This window comes from Nothobranchius furzeri, chromosome 14 (assembly GCF_043380555.1).
Source record: "Nothobranchius furzeri strain GRZ-AD chromosome 14, NfurGRZ-RIMD1, whole genome shotgun sequence".
Classification (NCBI taxonomy): Eukaryota; Metazoa; Chordata; class Actinopteri; order Cyprinodontiformes; family Nothobranchiidae; genus Nothobranchius; species Nothobranchius furzeri.
The window spans coordinates 15045771-15063925 of record NC_091754.1 but is presented as its reverse complement, the minus strand read 5'-3'; the positions used below and the strand labels follow the sequence as shown (position 1 = coordinate 15063925).

At 40.1% G+C, this 18155-nt stretch overlaps 1 protein-coding gene across 2 annotated transcripts in view; it reads left to right on the top strand.

Annotated features, from left to right (window-relative positions):
- LOC107390174 (polycystin-1-like protein 2) overlaps positions 1-18155 on the top strand; it is a 67102-nt gene that overhangs the window by 27273 nt on the left and 21674 nt on the right. For both annotated transcript variants that reach the window (XM_015966739.3, XM_054747057.2), the window contains exons 11-26: positions 1188-1764; positions 2405-2537; positions 3511-3658; positions 3787-4023; positions 4098-4225; positions 5226-5399; positions 6791-6928; positions 7034-7174; positions 7407-7531; positions 10131-10251; positions 10384-10515; positions 12469-12582; positions 13115-13229; positions 13310-13500; positions 13567-13797; positions 15241-15342. In XM_015966739.3, the coding sequence (XP_015822225.2) occupies positions 1188-1764; positions 2405-2537; positions 3511-3658; positions 3787-4023; positions 4098-4225; positions 5226-5399; positions 6791-6928; positions 7034-7174; positions 7407-7531; positions 10131-10251; positions 10384-10515; positions 12469-12582; positions 13115-13229; positions 13310-13500; positions 13567-13797; positions 15241-15342 (2807 nt within the window). The remainder of the gene's footprint in view (positions 1-1187; positions 1765-2404; positions 2538-3510; positions 3659-3786; positions 4024-4097; positions 4226-5225; positions 5400-6790; positions 6929-7033; positions 7175-7406; positions 7532-10130; positions 10252-10383; positions 10516-12468; positions 12583-13114; positions 13230-13309; positions 13501-13566; positions 13798-15240; positions 15343-18155) is intronic.

Sequence of the window (18155 nt, the reverse complement as noted above, 5' to 3'; positions counted from 1 at the left end):
AAGGCCACCTAGATAAACACACGTTAAAAGCTACCCACTCCGGTCCATTCTGGTCCTGACTTGGAAGCGCCAATAGATGTGTCAGGCCTTACAAATCCTAGCATTTCGCCGTCTATTGTCCAACAAACTAATGCAGGAGATGGGGGCAGGAGACTATCCATCCATCTATTGTCTGAACCCGCTTTGTCCACGTAGGGTCGTGGGGGGGTTGGTGCCAATCTCTAGCGGTCAATGGGCAATCAGGCGTGGTACATCCTGGACAGAGAGCCAGTCCATCGCAGGGCAACACAGAGACACACAAGACAAACAATCATGCACACACACACACACACACACACACACACACACACACACACACACACACACACACACTCTCACACCTAAGGACAATTTAGACAGACCAATTAACCTAACAGTCATGTTTTTGGACTGTGGGAGGAAGCCGGAGTACCCGGAGAGAACCCACGCATGCACAGGGAGAACATGCAAACTCCATGCAGAAAGATCCCAGACTGGGAAGCGAACCCAGGACCTTCTTGCTGCAAGGCAACAGCTCTAACCACTGCACCACTGCAGGAAACTATTTTCATTAAAATCAGAAATAATAAACAAAAATGTTTTTTCAGTGTTCCACACCTTTAAAGCATCAGACTTGCAGTGCAAATTTGCAGCACACATTAAACGTGAAATGCTAAACACCAAAGTTTCACTGAAAATTTGAACTCTGATCAATTGCATGCTAAAGAAAAGGTGCTGAACTTTGACCTTGGGTGATGTTAATTGTAATTTAATAACTGGAGAAACTGGTAATTGAAGTTTATTTTTTTACAACTGAACTTCTGTGTTGACTTTTGTAAATGAATGACATGTAAATATTTGTATTTGACTCTTAATACCCAGGAGATTTTAACATAAATTATTTCAGAGTAAATAAAATATGTCATTCAAACATTTCTATTTATTTTGAACTCTCAGCTGATTTGCATTAAAGTAATGTAATACATTAACTCAAATGCTTTAACACATAAGAAAACAAAATTATTTGCTCCAATCTCACTTTTACGTTCATAATTTTCTGGTCATTTCCAAAATGTAATATGAATATTAATTTAAAAAATAGCTACAAGACGTGCACACAGATGGAATTTTATTTGTAAGTTTAAGCATAACTCTGTGATTATTCCAAGACAGGGGTGGCAGTGGCAACAGCAGAAACACTGGTAACAGTGGCAACAGTGGCAACAGAGGAAACATTGGTAACAGCAGTAACGATGGTAACAGTGGCAACAGCGGCAACAATGGTAACAGCGGCAACAATGGTAACAGCGGCAACAATGGTAACAGCGGAAACACTGGTAACAGCGGTAACAATGGCAACAGTGGCAACACTGGCAACAACGGAAACACTGGCAACAGCGGTAACAATGGTAACAGTGGCAACAGCGGCAACAACGGAAACACTGGCAACATCGGTAACAATGGTAACATCGGTAACAATGGTAACAGAGGAAACACTGGTAACAGCGGTAACAATGGCAACAGTGGCAACAGCGGCAACAACGGAAACACTGGCAACAGCGGTAACAATGGTAACTGTAATGGCCGATCTTCAGATCCAGAGCGAGTCATTGATGCAAGTTGCCTGCCAGATCCATTTCACTTTGACTTGTATTCTTTGACGTTGAAGGGGAACGGGCAGAACTCGGAAACAAATACAATATGTGTTACCGTGAATCCCAACTTGGATACATCAAATACAGTAAGGTATGTAGAAAAAAATTTACATAAAAATTGCTAATATTTCCAAAAAGTATTTATTACACTTTGGCAAACACAAAACTGTATGTGCAGAGTGATATATTTTTGTTTTAGAGAAAACTGACAAACGTGTACAAACAATCTTGCAAAAAACATTTGGTCAGATTTCTTTAAACGTATTTTTGATATCAACCTATTTTTTAAAAATATAGTTTTAAAAAACATGAGTAACAAAGGCTCAAATATCTAATTCTTCAGTGACGATCATTTCACTTTTACATGTTTTAATCAAAACAAAAAGGGCATATTAACGTAGCATATTACATCCTGCAGAACTGATGTCGTCAGTTGTGATGTCACGGTTGTGTGACAACCTTGGGAGGATGTGAGCATAATTTTGAGTGTTTGATTTGATGTTTCCATAATTTGTAACTCCATGTGGTCTGCGTATTTATCGCCATAAAATGCTGCTTTTTGAAAGAAAATGTTTCTATCTGACATTTATCCAGGTCATCAAAATAACTACCTTAACATCTTACATCAGGGTCCAATAAATTTTTTATTTTTCTTTAAAAGTTGTATTTTTTGTTGGAGACAAAAGTTTATTATTCATATATTTAAAAATTTTTATTCATTTTTTTAATAGTCTTTCTTGCCATGGTGGCTGTAATCAAGGAAACGGACAACAGGATGCAACAATTATCCTGAACTGTAACTCAGGCTCTTGTACAAACATCATTTGGTACATGGAGGTCTTAAGTGGGGAAAGCCAATGGGATGTAAGTCTTTGATGTTGTAACGATTCCATGTTGTTCAGCCATGCCTGTCATGTTTGTTTTCTTTTCCTTCTGCCAGTCCTCCTGTTACTAATCAGCTTCACACAGTTCACCTGAGCCCTGCCTGACTGTCTCCCTGCTGCACCTGTGCGCTACTCTTTTTAAGCAAAGCTCAGGCCCTGTCCACACGTTGCTGGGGATCTGCCAAAACGTAGATATTTTTCTACGTTTTGGCCTGTCATCCACACGAAAACTGAGTTTTTTCACACGAAAACGGATCTTTTTTAAAACTCCGGCCAAAGTGAAGATCTGCGTTTTCTCCGTTTTGGGTGTCTGCGTGTGGACAGACAAAACCGGAGTTTTAAGGTCTGCAACGTCACTTTCCGCGACAAAAAATGCTGACATCACGTGTGCGACCTGTGTTTACACTAGCCGACAGCATGGATGCCCTCAGAGCTGCACTCGCTTTATCAATTGTCCAAGCGCTTTTTGCTTGTTTGCTTTTGCAAGCGGAATTACTGCTCCTTGCGGAAGACCACAGACGAAGGACGAGGTTAAGAACGGGGGAAGTACTGCCCCCTACAGGTCTGGCATGTCCTTAACAACGTATTTATCCGGGTACGTGTGGACAGTTTTTTTAAAAACGAGGTGGTGTGGATGCAAGTTTTTGGAGGGGCAGATATTCGTTTTTTAAAAAAACCCGGCTACGTGTGGACTAGGCCTCAGGCTCTGTCTCCCTGCCAGATGATCGACAGCCTTGTGCCAGTAGAAACTCCAGCAATATTTTTCAGAACTTTCTACGCTTCCCGTATTCCCCCACATTCTAAAATAAATATAATCTTTAATCGTTTAACTGCTGTCTTGGCTGAATTTCTGAGTCTTCGGGTTATATCCATTACAGATGTTATGTCTGAGCTGTTTATAACTTAACACAGAACATAACCAACTCAACAGATATGCGTGTTTTTCTTTTCAGCCTGCAACAAAACACTGCTACAAGAATGCTCAGAAAGTCCCTCTGACTAATTCTCAAAATGGTGAAAACAATTACAAAGTGGATAAAAAAGACATTTCAGTTGCCATGTCCAAGAACAGGAATGTCACTGTTGTGGTAACTTATGCTAGTGAGTATTAAAGTTTTGTATAATTTTCTGATATATTATCAATTGTTGGCTGAAAATAGACAGATTTTTATATACCTTTTATAAATAAGTAATATTTAAACAAATGACATTTCTTTCTCTCTCAAAAGGGTCGAATCAACTACTATATCAAACCTATGTTATAAAGACATCTTCACGTCCAACTACAACCACAAAACGCCCACTAACTTCAACTACGCGGACAACATCTAAACCAACCACTCAAAGTTCAAACGGTCTATCTTGCGTCATATCACCACTGACCGGAACAATCGTTGTTCCTTTCCGGATAGATTGCACAACTAAATTGTCTTGTCCTCATTGTCTGTATTGTTTTAAAACTGGGGGTAGGTACTTCCAAATGTGCATGCATTATTTTTCTTTTTAAATCTGAAATATTATAATCTGTTTAAACTTTCAGACAAGAACCTGCTCTGCAGTAAAAACAATGTTGTGAAGGCTGTATTCCTTCCTCGTGGTGACAATCTTCTTATAACAGCAACTGCAAATGCTGGCAAATACTCAGCCAGCACCACCTTAACTGTACAGGTATGCCAAACAAAAACCTAAGTGAAGAAAATGATTAATATAGAGCAAAGCTTAAATCCTGTCCAATTAATTTCAGATCCAGTTCAAGCCAGCTATTTGCACTAAATTAAGTTTGGCTGTAATATTTTAGGTCACAATAAATTGTGCTTGTTAGCATGTTAACTGCTGGATTCACGCTTTATATTTCTCCAGTGATTTTGTGACCCCCACGGGACCATCTGTGCGCAACTGCAGACATCATATGTAGATGCTTGTGGACTGGTTCTGCCTATTGGAGCTGCCATATTTGCCAGGCACCATCTTGAATGGGTCTCCATTAACCCCCATTGGTTTTATTTCTAAGAAGGAAGGCGTTTACCCAACTAAAAAGCAAATGTAATATTTTTCACAAAGTCAAACATATGGCATGGCATATTAGTTATAATCTTAAAATAGTAAAATAAATTAAAGAATGAAATCCCATCAAGAAGGCTAAAAAGGTCAATAATCCCACACGATCCATTTTTGGTTGTTGCAACCATAGGTTGTACAAAAAACTGCATAGTTGCTTGCTCTGCATTGACTCCAGTTGGGTTTGGAGAGTGAGGAACTTATCCAATATGGCAGCAGCACTGTTACATTCTCCAGTGCCCAACGAGGACTCTACGTATTCATGTCTATGCACCAAACCTTTCGCTGCGGTCACGCGTCTGAAATTCTTCCAGTAGGAAAAGAACTCATCTATAAATGAGGCCATTATGTTACATGCCGCTTACACATACTGTGGAAAGGCTGGATTAATGACGTTTCTTCTCAGACAAAACGTAGATTATTTGAAGGAAGTGAATTGGTAATACTAACATAATCCTCCTTTTGCAGCCAGGTTTCTGAAAAACAAAAATCAATATTTAGTTCACTTATCAACTCATTATTTAACAAATAAATGAGTCACCAAAAGTTAAAAAAAATTAAAGTTTACATTTTCTTCACCCTTTTGTAAGATTTTTCATTTTTACTTCAGGTTTCATCTAGTTCAAGCTTATCTGGTGGTCTTAGCTCAGAAGTGTCCAGCGTCGTGGCCCAGTTAAAGAACGACAGCCTGCTGTCTGGAGCAACTGTAGGAGGACTCATTAACTCTGTAGCCACAACTATGAACAACCTATCTGATGCATCAAACCAGCAAGACCGGCAAAAAGTGAGGTCCACACAAAGATGTTTGCATTTCTCCAATTTGTGAAGAATCAATTCAATTCAATTCAACTTCAAGAACTTTAATCAAGAAATTAATCTAATCCAATGAGCTCTTAAAGGTGTGGTTCACTAGAAAAATAAATTATTATTACTTCTGATTCTGGGTTTTTCATGCAGACTGAACATGAAAACAGTCTCCTACACCTATGTCCTGCATTAGCATCTGATAGAAAATACAGTGAAATACTATGATTTGAAAAGTTTGACAGATCTACGTCACATTGTGACTTAACATTCATGGGATCACTCATATTGATTTGAGACGAGGAAGGCTGTTGTTTTATTGTCCAGGAAATGGCAGCGAATGTCTCGATTAGCAGAAGCTAATTGTTAGCATTAACACACCTCCAGGCTTGTGTTATTTGTGGAGATAAAAATAAATGCTGCACAGCAAACTGAGTCAGTGGTAGTCGCATTGCCTTAAGTAAGTTTCTATAGCACCGTTCAAAGTTTTAATCACAACCTGTTTCACAACGTGATGAAACAATCATAATGATTCCATAAAGTGGCTATCATCAACCTATAATGCGTTAAAGCAAAAAAGAAAACTTTGCAGAAGTAAAATCAGTACAATTTACCATGAAAGCAATAAAACAGAGACCTAGAAGCATAAATACAAAGCTACATTAAATTAACATTGATAAAAATCAACAGAATCAATAAAAGCCTGAGTAATAAGGTTTTTTTGGCTGTCAAAAGGCGTGGCAGTGCTGTTAGCCAATCCGAGGCAAGATTTCCAAATATCAGGAAATAGGACTCCATGAGGCAGTGGGGTGGGGGTGGGGGGGGGGGTGGGGGGGGGGGTTTCAGGCGTCATGTTCAACTCAACTTTGATGTGGCTCACTTCTAGCCCTTGAAACAGGCAAACTGGAGCTTTTTTCCACCAGAGTATGATTTATAATGTGTTCCTTCCTACAAATGTATTGATTAAAAAAGTGAACCACACCTTTAATGCCAATTATTACTTTTTATATTATTTTCTGCAATACGTTGGCTTTGTTATTTTCTCAAACAAAATAATTATGACAACCAACAAGTTCTACATGGTTTATTCGAAGGTTTCCCTGACTAATGAGCTTTGGGCACTCGTCTGGACTAAGCTAAATTTAAGTTATTGCTAAAACTCGTGACCTGTTTGGTTGTTATTTTTGTTTTGTCGTGAGAAGTTTTCTTTGATGGAGTTAGGGATTTGCAGGTTTGCTTACCAACAGGACTGCAGCTTTGCAGCTTTTCCTTAAAAAGCAAAACTAAAACATCTGCCTGCATTTTTTACAATAATATGTCCTTGTGACAGCTAAAATAATTCACTAAATATAGAATTTTCTCTTCTAAAAGCTCAGAGAACAAATGTTGGACATAATGATTGACACAGTAAATAAAGTTCCTACTAGCACCCCCCAGGAGACTCAGGTGTTAGCCAGAGGACTCACTGCTCTAACCGAGAAAGGCAATGAACTGAGGGAGTCTGATCAGGTAATTAACTGCATTTTGATCTCACACAAATATCAGACCATGTCGGAGTCTCTTTAAATAATTTCTGGATCGCTGCTTTGACTGTGAGTTTGTTCCCTCCTTCAGGTTTCTGCCTCCAAATTGTTTTCAAACCTCAGTTTGTCTATTGTACACATGAATGTGAACTCATCCGATGAGGAAGAAGTGATCACTGCAGCCATCATCATTATGGAAGGCCTGAGCAACATCTTAAAGTATTCTTCGGATGTGAGTCACCAACTTCTAAGCCTTTGCTGTTGGAATTTACATCTCAAAGGAAGATCTGGCATTTTTAATACATACACTTAAGTGACTACATTCATCATTTCATTGATCAGTTCTTTATGCAATGATTACAGATGGCATCATCCAGTCCGGATACTTTCTTCAGTGTTGTCTGTATTTTTTTACCAAATCAACCACTGTATGAATTAGATATTGTGAAATGTTTCTTTTACAGCAAAACACCTCTGATACTGTCCTGGAGGCTCTAAACAACTTACAAAGTGCACTCTTGAAAATGAAGACGGTCAATGAAGGACCAACCATAATTGCACAACCCCACATTGGCTTATATGTAAACAGGTAGGTTTTAAATCCACTAAAAGCTCTGAAAAAACAAAAAACAATAAACAGTTTTTATTAAACTTTACTCTTTGTACACGTAATCGGCACAAAAGAACTATTTACCAGCAACTGCTAAAACCCTTAAGTCTCTCTCTCTCTCTCTCTCTCTCTCTCTCTCTCTCTCTCTCTCTCTCTCTCTCTCTCTCTCTCTCTCTGTGTATATATATATATATATATATATATATATATATATATATATATATATTACTCATCAAATAACACTGCCAGAGTACAAGTGTTCAACAATTTAGAATTTATAAAACTAGTTAGTTTTTTTTGCACATTTCAGGGAAAAAAACATCACAAAGGGCTTCACAGAATAACATTTATTTAAAAGTAAATTTATATTGAAACATCATCTAAAAGTATTTTTTTCAGACAAAGCTTCTGAACCTTTTTCTGAATGTCATTAAAGGTGTGGTTCACTCATTTAAGGTAAACAAATGAAATTGTGTGCCGTAATAAATAAATAAAGTGACTGTGTGCATTTTCCCTGGCGATGGAGGGCACTACATACCTAAATCATTGCAAGCAAGCAGTATTTTTGTGTTGGCGTACGACAGCCATTAGGGTCAAAAGTCCCTGGGAGCGCAACCTGCAGCAAAATGACAAGCACATCAGACTCCCTTTCAACACTGACAACGAGTGAAGAGCAGGGTCCGAAATAAAATTTTTTACTCACCGGCCAAGTTGGCCAGTAGATGATGAAAATCTACCGGCCAAGCATATTTTTTACCGGCCAAAATTCTAAATGATTTAGATCCACCTAAAGCATGTAATTCTATATTATGTTGATTCCAAACTGAGTGACAAAATAATTAAAACATCAGTTAATAAGAAAAACAACTCTGTCATTTTTATTATTTATTTATTTATTTTTAGAGATGTTTTTATGAACTCTTTCATTGAAATCTAGTCAGACTCCTTGTTTTCTCTGTCCATGAAGTCTGGCCTCCTGCTTCTGACACCGTCTTTGTGCCAAAGCATTACAGCCTCATTTGGGTCATAGTCCTTGATCTCTGGAGAACACAGCTGCACCATGAGAGTATCTGAAAGTGTTGTCAGGGCTAGGGTTGTCACGGAAACCAGTGTAGCAGTAAACCACGGTAAAAAAGTTGACAATAATAATAACCGTCTTGTTTTTAAAAATATATATATTATCTTGGTGGATTACCGTGGCTGTGGTGTAGGCGCGGTGACCCTTACCAGCCACCGTATCATCTGCTGAAGTTGCCGGCGGCACATGAGCACTTTGTTGTTTACGACCAAAACTTTCTTTAAGCTAAAGCTGAAATAATGGCCAGAGGAGGAGACGGCAGCACTCGGGACATTTATTATCCCTCAAAGAAGACAAAGTCGGAAGTATGGGCATTTTTTGGATATTTGAAGAATGCCGAGGGACAGTTGTCTGTGAAAGGCAGCAACGCTACATGGCCATCATAATGTAGCCATTGTCTCACGACTCCGCCATCTCCGGTTCGCCACTTTTCACAAAATCTTCTGGTTGCCACTGGTCCTGGTGGTTTTTCTTCCAGTTCGACGAGTTTTCTTTTGGAAGGCTGGCTGACTCCAGTTAAACACCGCCACATTTCATCGCTAGTTTTAACACGAAGCTAACTGCTAACTTGATAAACTGATTGAATGGGATAGGTGGAAATGACGTTGGATAAGGTGCTCACGTTTCGCGTACGTTTGTGTACGTTGCATGCAGGCGCGAGGAGTATCAGAAATCCATGGGAGATGACTGATAAACATAACTAATTTGGTGCAAACATTTACTCGCCAGGTGGCAGATAGAGCTCAAAAATTTACTCGCCAAATGGAGCAATTTGCTCGCATTTGGCGAGTGGCGAGCGTTAATTTCGGACCCTGGTGAAGAGGTAAATGTGTAAAACAACGTTTATGAATGGCAAAGAGTTTGTAACAGTTTGTTACAAATCCGTAAATGCATTTAGTCCTCACGGGCTCGTGTAGAAGGAAACCTGGCATCTAACATGGCGTTGCACTGAGACTAGGCTACATTCACACTGCAGGACGTGATGCTCAATTCCGAATTATTTTTTTGAGCAAATCTGACTTTTTGTGTGGTTGTTCACACTCTGAAATGCGACATCAAACTGTCCAAGGCAAACGCTCCGTGGCCCCAAAGCGACCAGAATGCGCAGAAGTCAAGAAACCAGTAGTCAAAACCAGGAGAGGCGGAGTTGTAATTAAAGATTGTAGTCCCATAGTTGTCTCACACACACACACACACACACACACACACACACACACACACACACACACACACACACTGATATCCCAGTCCCAGGGTGGACACTCTACCACTAGCTCCACTAAGCTGGTATGGTATCTTCCCAAATTATTATTCACCAAAAATGTTCCGGTTTGAAGTTAATTCGCAGACAACGATAAAAACTACACATTCATTTTTTCCTTGAATCAAGGGGTTCCTGATAATTTAGATGGAAGGAATAAATTATAAAGTCATGTAAAATGAGTAAATTGGCTAAAAAAACAACAAATAAAAGTATACTGTCTGATTATCTTTTCTCAGAGTCACACTGGGCAATTTGAGTTCTCAACGTATAGGCTTTGCCAACACTTCTTACCCAACATTTTCTCTGCCAGAACTACCAGTTGATATGTTTCCCTCAGAGGAACCAGTGGATGTTCGAGTAAGTCAAAATTTCCTGTGTGTGTCTGTGAGTGAACACAAGTACAGGTGTTTCACACAGTCATGTTGCATCGAAGTTTTTCTCAATTCTCCGAAGTGTCTGTTCAGCTTTTCTCTTTAAATACTCCCACAGATGCTGAGTTTAGATAAAAACCCATTTTCCTGGAACCTGAGAGGGAACATCAGCGGACTAATAGGTGGTCTGTCGCTCACAGCAATAGATGGATCCGGTATCCCCGTGGAGAACTTAAGTGAAGATGTTGAGGTCAGTGCGGCCTCAGTTGCATCTTTTTATTTTCTAACCAGACTCACACGCATCCATTTCTGCAAAATAGAGGCCTCATTTTCAACAAAAATTAAGTGATGGAGCTGACTAAATTAGTCGCAGTGTAAAAAATAAATCATAAAAAAATAAATAATCTCTGTTGATGTGAAGTGGACACTGTATTTCTGCTGATTTGTATTTATAGCTGAGCTCCTCACTGCCTACATTTATTCAAGGGAGAATTTGTTAGAAAAACGTGTTCTGTAGCCAAACATATGGTTTGTTTAGCTTAGATGTCTATGAATTATATGCATCAATTCATCTTTTTGCATTAGAAACCAGTCACAGGGTTAGAGATTAGTTTGCTTACACATATTAAAACCTTATGAGTAAAAAATCGAAACTGGTTATGTCTATTGAACACTTGAGAAAATTAGCCGCACTTCGCTGGATCCTCCACACTCACGTATTTAGCAATAGAACAGCACTGGTGTGAGAGGTTCGCAGCTCAATATTATCAGAGGACAAACATCCAGCTGCTACCACTTAAACTTTAGGACAAACTTCCAGAGTCCCAAAAAGAAAAAAAAGACCATTTGAAGGACCGATCCCAATACTCGCTCTGCGCCCTACAGTCTTCTGTGAAGTGTGGTTGGAGGAACTGCCCAGTAAGGCTTTAGTTTGTAGTACACGAGTGTCCAAATAATTGCAGAATTAGGACATTGACCGTTGCATCATCGACTACGATGCATCCCAGGATGCCGATCACTGTTTGTGCTACTTAAAAAAATCTTTATTGATAACTTTCAAAGAAACAATTGACAAACTTAACAGTCATTGCTGTCTACATTAAATGAGTCAAACTTTCAGAGCATGAATAAATATCATTAAATGTTTTAAAATGAACTTATTTTGTTTGAAAATACATATTTTAAGCCATTGTTCCACCTTCTTCTCAAAGTTTCAATGCAGCAATGGATTGTAAGTAACGCACTTCACCCAAGTTTGCATCGATTCGGGCTTGGGAAGTGCTGCTTCAGGGTGCAAAAGGGGTGTGGTCACTTTCCGCACTTGAGGAGTGGGACACCGTACACACTCGCACTCCTGGACTGGAACACACAATTTAAGGGTGCAAGGGTCGAAGTGCGAGAATTGGGATTAAGTCCTGAACAACAAAAGACAGTGACTGGTGTTTAGCACTATATTATGTCCTCTGACATTGCGGGCTTCTGATTCCAGCAGAAGCGTGTCAGGGAAGATACCCAAGGAGAGGGGTGAGTGTTCCGTGTCCGTGTTTGCGTTAAAAACCTAGCTTGTTCTGTTGATTCGCTAAAGCAGCTTTAAAGGTAGCTTTGTCATATTTTTGCAGTAGGTGCTAAAATGACCTTTACAGGGTGAGTGAATAATCTCAGCTCCCTTTGCTCCTTGTGGGAGAATACCATGTTTGCAGCTACAGACCAGTGACCTGAAGTCTTGCAAGGCCACATATCTTGTGAGAAACATCAACGCTTTATGGCAATCAGTGTTTACACATCAGAACAGACATCACCAAGATGGTTGGCGTATTGTATAGTTCTCGTCATGGCAAAGCCTCCAAAGAATTATAGAAAACCTTTATCCAATGAAAAACAAAAGTGAAAAATTATGTCCAACCGAAAGAGAGGCTGAACAACGTTGGGAAAACGTTTTCTGAATGGTGAGAGCTTGTAGATAAAGGATTGAAATTGCTATGCAAATCTCGTGATTATGCTATTGCTCTTGTAAGTATAACTTTAACTCATAGTCAGCTGGTTTGAGTACAATGGTGCACAGCCGGGGATGAGGAAAACTGTTTTTTATGACAACTATTTAAAAAGGACGCGGTGGTTGTTAAAGAAAGACAAAACTTTCTACTTCCCCTATGTTTTAATTTCCCTGTGGCTGAAATTCTCTGAACTCTAGCTGATTCCATAGATTCTGTTGCCGAGACCTGCTGGAGAACAGGTGAACACTTCGGTTTTGGATCTAAGGAACTACAGCACTACAGCCATAGATGTTCCTTCAGCTGACAGCACGCTGCTTTTGAAGGTGGAGTTGATGTGCTTACACTTAAGGTAGTTTTCCATGAGCACTACTCAGAGAAACTTGGACCAGTGCAGCTCAGACCGACCAGTTTCCATGGGCACGGTTCTGTGTTTTACCTCGACTTTCTCCATAATTTTTAGTCCTTGCTCCACTGAGGTACCTGGCAAGGCTGAGTCGGGTCGGCAAAGAAGGCCTTTCAGCTGATGTGATCCTGGCGTAATGTTATTTTGTCATGAGTAAAAATTGTGCCCCACCCCCCAAGAGTGCTGCGGGTCCCCCTCTTACTCCCTCTGTGCCTATGAGGGGCGCACCCACTTTCTGTCATGGAGCTGGCATGGAAACAAAATTACACTCAGATGATGAGCGGACTCGCACCACGCTGTACAGAACAGTCTCAGGCTGAGTCGTGCTCATGGAAAACTGGCTATAACCCTAGATATGTGACGACCTAGCCCTACTGGGATAAGAGTGAAATGTAACCTGGAAAAACTGGTCTTATGCAGTCTGATACAACATTATTTTTTATCTTTCAAAGATGGTGCCTTCAATGGATCCTTTACCCTTCAAACTGTTGCTTGGTTATAGGAATTACCCAACGGATTCAAATTATATAGCAATGACTCAGATGCCTCTGCAGGGATCTACACAAGGTACTCTTTATTTTTAATCTGTCTAATATGATCCAAATATTGTTTTTCACTTATCTGAAATATGTGTTTGTGTGGCATAGAGGAGCGGTACACGTGGATCCTTGATGGTGCAAGTTTAAAAGGAAACACTGGAACATATTATCTTGTGGTGAGGCCTATTGTAGGTCCAGGTATCAAATCTATCAATGCCACATTATCGATCACTCCCATCACATCCTCGTGCAAATTTTGGAATGAAACACAGTTGGACTGGAAAGATTCTGGATGCAAAGTAGGTAGTTGATGGAAATCAAGTTGTATGAATTTTGTATGAAAATGACAGCGACTGTCTTTCTAGGTTGGTGTAAAAACTACACCATTTGTCACCCAGTGCCTCTGCAACCACCTCACATTTTTTGGGAGTTCTTTCTTTGTGACACCAAATCTTGTTGACCCGTCTCAAACCGCTCAGCTTTTTGCAACCTTTGCTCAGAACCCTGTGGTAGTGTGCTTCGTCGGTGCGCTCTTTGTGACCTATCTCTTAGTGGTTGTGTGGGCACGGAGAAAGGACATCCAAGACACAGGCAAGGTGAAGAGACTTTCCATCTTATTCCAGAGACATTGTGCTGCCCTCACGACACGTGACCATGTGAAGCTAGACAGCCAGCGAACAAAATAGACGAGATCGCCACACAAGGCTTGCTTTTCTTGATTTTACTGAAGATCTTTTTAAGCCTTATCTCTCTCAAGGCTTCTCCTTGCTATTTCTTATTTGTAACTGAAACATACAGAGAGTGAAAATAAATTGCTTGCTAAAACACATCTTAATGAGAACTTAAAGATTAGCCTAGCTTAACACGTACGTTACATTAGCATCACAGTTCACTCCATGTAAACACATATAAAAGTTATTATTGAACACATTAATACTTACAAAGACAAACGTTTCCCAAGGTACAAGCGTGTAGGGCACTAAGGCCCTGTCCACACGTAGCTGGGGATCTGCCAAAACGTAGATATTTTTCTACGTTTTGGCCTGTCATCCACACGAAAACGGAGTTTTTTCACACGAAAACGGATCTTTTTAAAAACTCCGGCCAAAGTGAAGATCTGCGTTTTCTCCGTTTTGGGTGTCTGCGTGTGGACAGACAAAACCGGAGTTTTAAGGTCCGCAACGTCACTTTCCGCGACAAAAAAATGCTGACATCATGTGTGCGACCTGTGTTTACACTAGCCGACAGCATGGATGCCCTCAGAGCTGCGCTCACTTTATCAATTGTCCAAGCGCTTTCTGCTTGTTTGTTTTTGCAAGCGGAATTACTGCTCCTTGCGGAAGACCACAGACGAAGGACGAGGTTAAGAACGGGGGAAGTACTGCCGCCTACAGGTTTGGCATGTCCTTAACAACGTATTTATCCGGGTACGTGTGGACAGAGTTTTTTTTTTAAACGAGGTGGTGTGGATGCAAGTTTTTGGAGGGGCGGATATTCGTTTAAAAGAAACCCGGCTATGTGTGGACTAGGCCTTATAGCGTGTACATGGACTTATTCACTGTTTTAATACTGCCGAAGCACTTTTCACAGCATTCGCGGAGAAAAACGTCAAAGATAAGTGAATGATCGGAGCGCTCACTCGCTCCCATTTCCGCACGTACAATACAAAGATCGCTTGTGATAACGATGTCTCACTCTGAGCAAATTTCAAACCCACACATTTTAACAGTTTTCAGCATGAATCACACATTTCTTAACTTTGAACTCATTTATCACCTTGCTTATGTAACTTAATCAGATTATGCACTAACTACTGACTTTCGACCAAAAGGCATAACAGACATCGAAAAATAAAATATTAAATATTTTTCTCATACTTAAAAAACTAAAAGTAAACCAATTTCGACATGCGGTCAGTCACACTACCTTGTTTCAGTTAACACACCTTTTTAGAAAATAATTATTGAGATTTTTACTCCATAAAAGAATCTTGATGGATACATGAATTGGAGACTAATATTTTTGTTTGTCTCAAACAGGTGAAGGGAACGGTGCTAGAAGATAATGATCCCATGGACAATTATTTCTATCTGTTGAGTGTTTGCACTGGACGTCGTATGGGTGCATCCACTTCCTCTCAGGTACGCATTAATGCTGTATTCTGTTTGCCTGGGAAGTCAGACCGGGGAACGATGCTGCTTACCAGCTGGAAATAAAAAATTGGATAAGTGACTTGTGCTCAGTCTACAGTACTGTGGGTGTTGTAACAGTTTGTTGTGGTGAAGGGAGCATAAGAGAGTGGTGAAGCTCTTGATTTCCCGTTCGATAAACCCTCACCTATGGTCACGAGCTTTGGGTAGTGACAGAAAGAATGAGATCATGGATAAAAGCTGCCAAAACTAGTTTTCTCTGCAGGTTGTCTAGGCTCTCCCTTAGAGATGGGGTGAGAAGCTTGGTCATCCGGGAGGGGTAGATCTGCTGATCCTCCACATCGAGAGGAGCCAGTTGAGGGGGCTCTTGGCTGGCCAGTGAACGCCTTGGGATTCCCCCGGAGAAGCTGGCCCAAGTAGCTGAGGAGAGGGAAGTCTGGACCTCTCTGCTTAGGCTGCTGCCCCCGCAACCTGACCCCGGATAAGTGGATGAAAATGAATGGATGGACTGGGGCAGTGCAGGCTAAATGCTATTAGCAAGAAGATCCCCCAAAAATGTACATCTCAATATCTGAATAATATTAAATTAATTAATTAATTAATGGTCTTGGATTCTTCACCAGAATTTAGAAAACATGTATGAACGAGAGATATTTTTTAAATCATGGCATTTTAATCTTTTAGGAAATTATACACAATTATATGCAACTTTAAAAAAATGTATGACATGAGCATTTTTTTCTGTTCTCAAGAACAGAAAAATTGACTTAATCTTCTGCACCCAAAAAAATATCTGAGCAGCAGTTCATTGCTCACGACTCATGAAGCTCTGCTTCCACTCTCCTTAGCTTCTGTTTCTTAAATATCAGGCCGCCCACTCAATTTCTCAGCAGTCCTTTCATCTGCCTGCTTCTATTTGTAGAACACAGCCAAGCTTTTCAGAACTAAAGGGACCAGATTTTCCATCAGGGGGCTGTTGGGTATCTGAAACTGAAACAAAAGGGTAAACACTGATTGATCTTTTGGTGAGGGGGTGAAAAAGGAGGGTCGATAATGCAGCTATCACATTGGTTTCAAGAACTAATTTGAAACAGAAATGAGTTGATGTCTTAGGTGTGTTCTTGCTGTGTTGTATCTTTAATTCCATGCTGTAGTTCTTTTTTAAAACACAGAGCAGTTTTGTTTACCTGTTTTCCCGCTATACGTTTCATTTGCGGCTGCAAACTTCCTCAGGCATTGCTTGAACAACCTGAGGAAGTTTGCAGCCGCAAACAAAACGTAGCGGGAAAACAGGTAAACAAAACCGCTCTGTGTTTTAAAAAAGAACTACGGCATGGAATGAGTTGATGTAATTTTAAACTTTAAACATGTGATTCTGCCTTTATTAAAGGGATATTTCAGTCAAATTTTTGTCTGTTGCCATATTTTCCAGAGTTGGGTAAGTGGGGAAAAGCATTATGTAACCAGCCCAGTTCTTCTAATCTGGCAGTATTCTGTTAGCTTTAGCTTATCATAAATAATGTAAACGTAACAACTAGCATTTCATATGAAAGTCAAGAAAATAATGTTTTAATGATTCTAATTTCTCTTGGTGACCTCAAAAATCACATCAACTGCAAATTGAAATAACAAACGCGGAGGAATTACAGCAGCCAATTTTTACTTAAGACTACAAAACAACAAAACACTGTTGTAAGCTATCGCTGCAAGGCACAAGGACACAACACTGCTGTCCTAAAACTGGCAGTTAGCTGTCATTAGCCACGTTTACATGCGCATATTTAATCGGATTGAATGCCCAATCAGATCGAAAATTCTGCATGTAAACATGTCAATCGGAATATTCTGATCCGATTCGGCCCAATCGGATTGAAAATTCAGTCCGATTGAGAGAGGTGGTTTATTCCGTTCTTCATTCCGATTGACGCGCACGTACACAGCCATTCGGATTGTTGGGGTAAAATAATGCCCACTGCGCATGTGTGCAACAGCGAGGGGGCCTCGCCACTGTCATTTGGACTGCCTGACTTCAAAAATGACGGCGTAATTAACGAGCGGCGGCTTTTAAATCCGACGACAAGCCGTCCCCGTTTCAGTAATATTTAATTCAGAACTTGCATTTTGTGGAAGTAAAATGAAAATCTGATTATTGCACAAATCATTCGACAAACATGTTCAAATCTGTACTGGAAATACGCAGGTTTATTGCGGGGGTTGCAGCGCACGGATCCCCGTTTCTGTCAGCTTTGAACGCAGCAGCTTCTGCAGCAGGTGATGGAGACTCGCTTGTAAAGAACACAGGATAATCTGGGTTTTACAGACCTGATTGGAGGCTGATGTTGGGTAGGAAAACGTCCTCGGTTAAATACTCTGGACGACAGTAAAGTCCGTGTTCGTTAAAAGCACGTAAACGCAGATGACCTGAGATGCGGTTCGTTAATGATGAACACAGGCTTCTAAACTTTCTGAACATTTTGTTTGAACAGATTTTTCTCAACAGTTTCAGCTGATTGTCACATGTTATTAATAATAAGCTACAACAGAGCTCAGTAATAAAACATGAGTCTAACCCCCCACCCCCGCTCTGTGCCGCAGCGCAACAGCACAGCTGTCACTTCAGACCCGCGGACCAGCTGATCAAGAGGCAAAAACATAACCCTCCCTTATTTTAATCAACAATAAAATGCAGCAAAGCATATATCTGCAGTTATTCACTGAAGAAAACATAACTTCTATGAGCTAAATAAAAGTATTAAATTGAATAAATGGATCAGGAAAGCAGGAAGAATAGTTTTTTCTGTTTT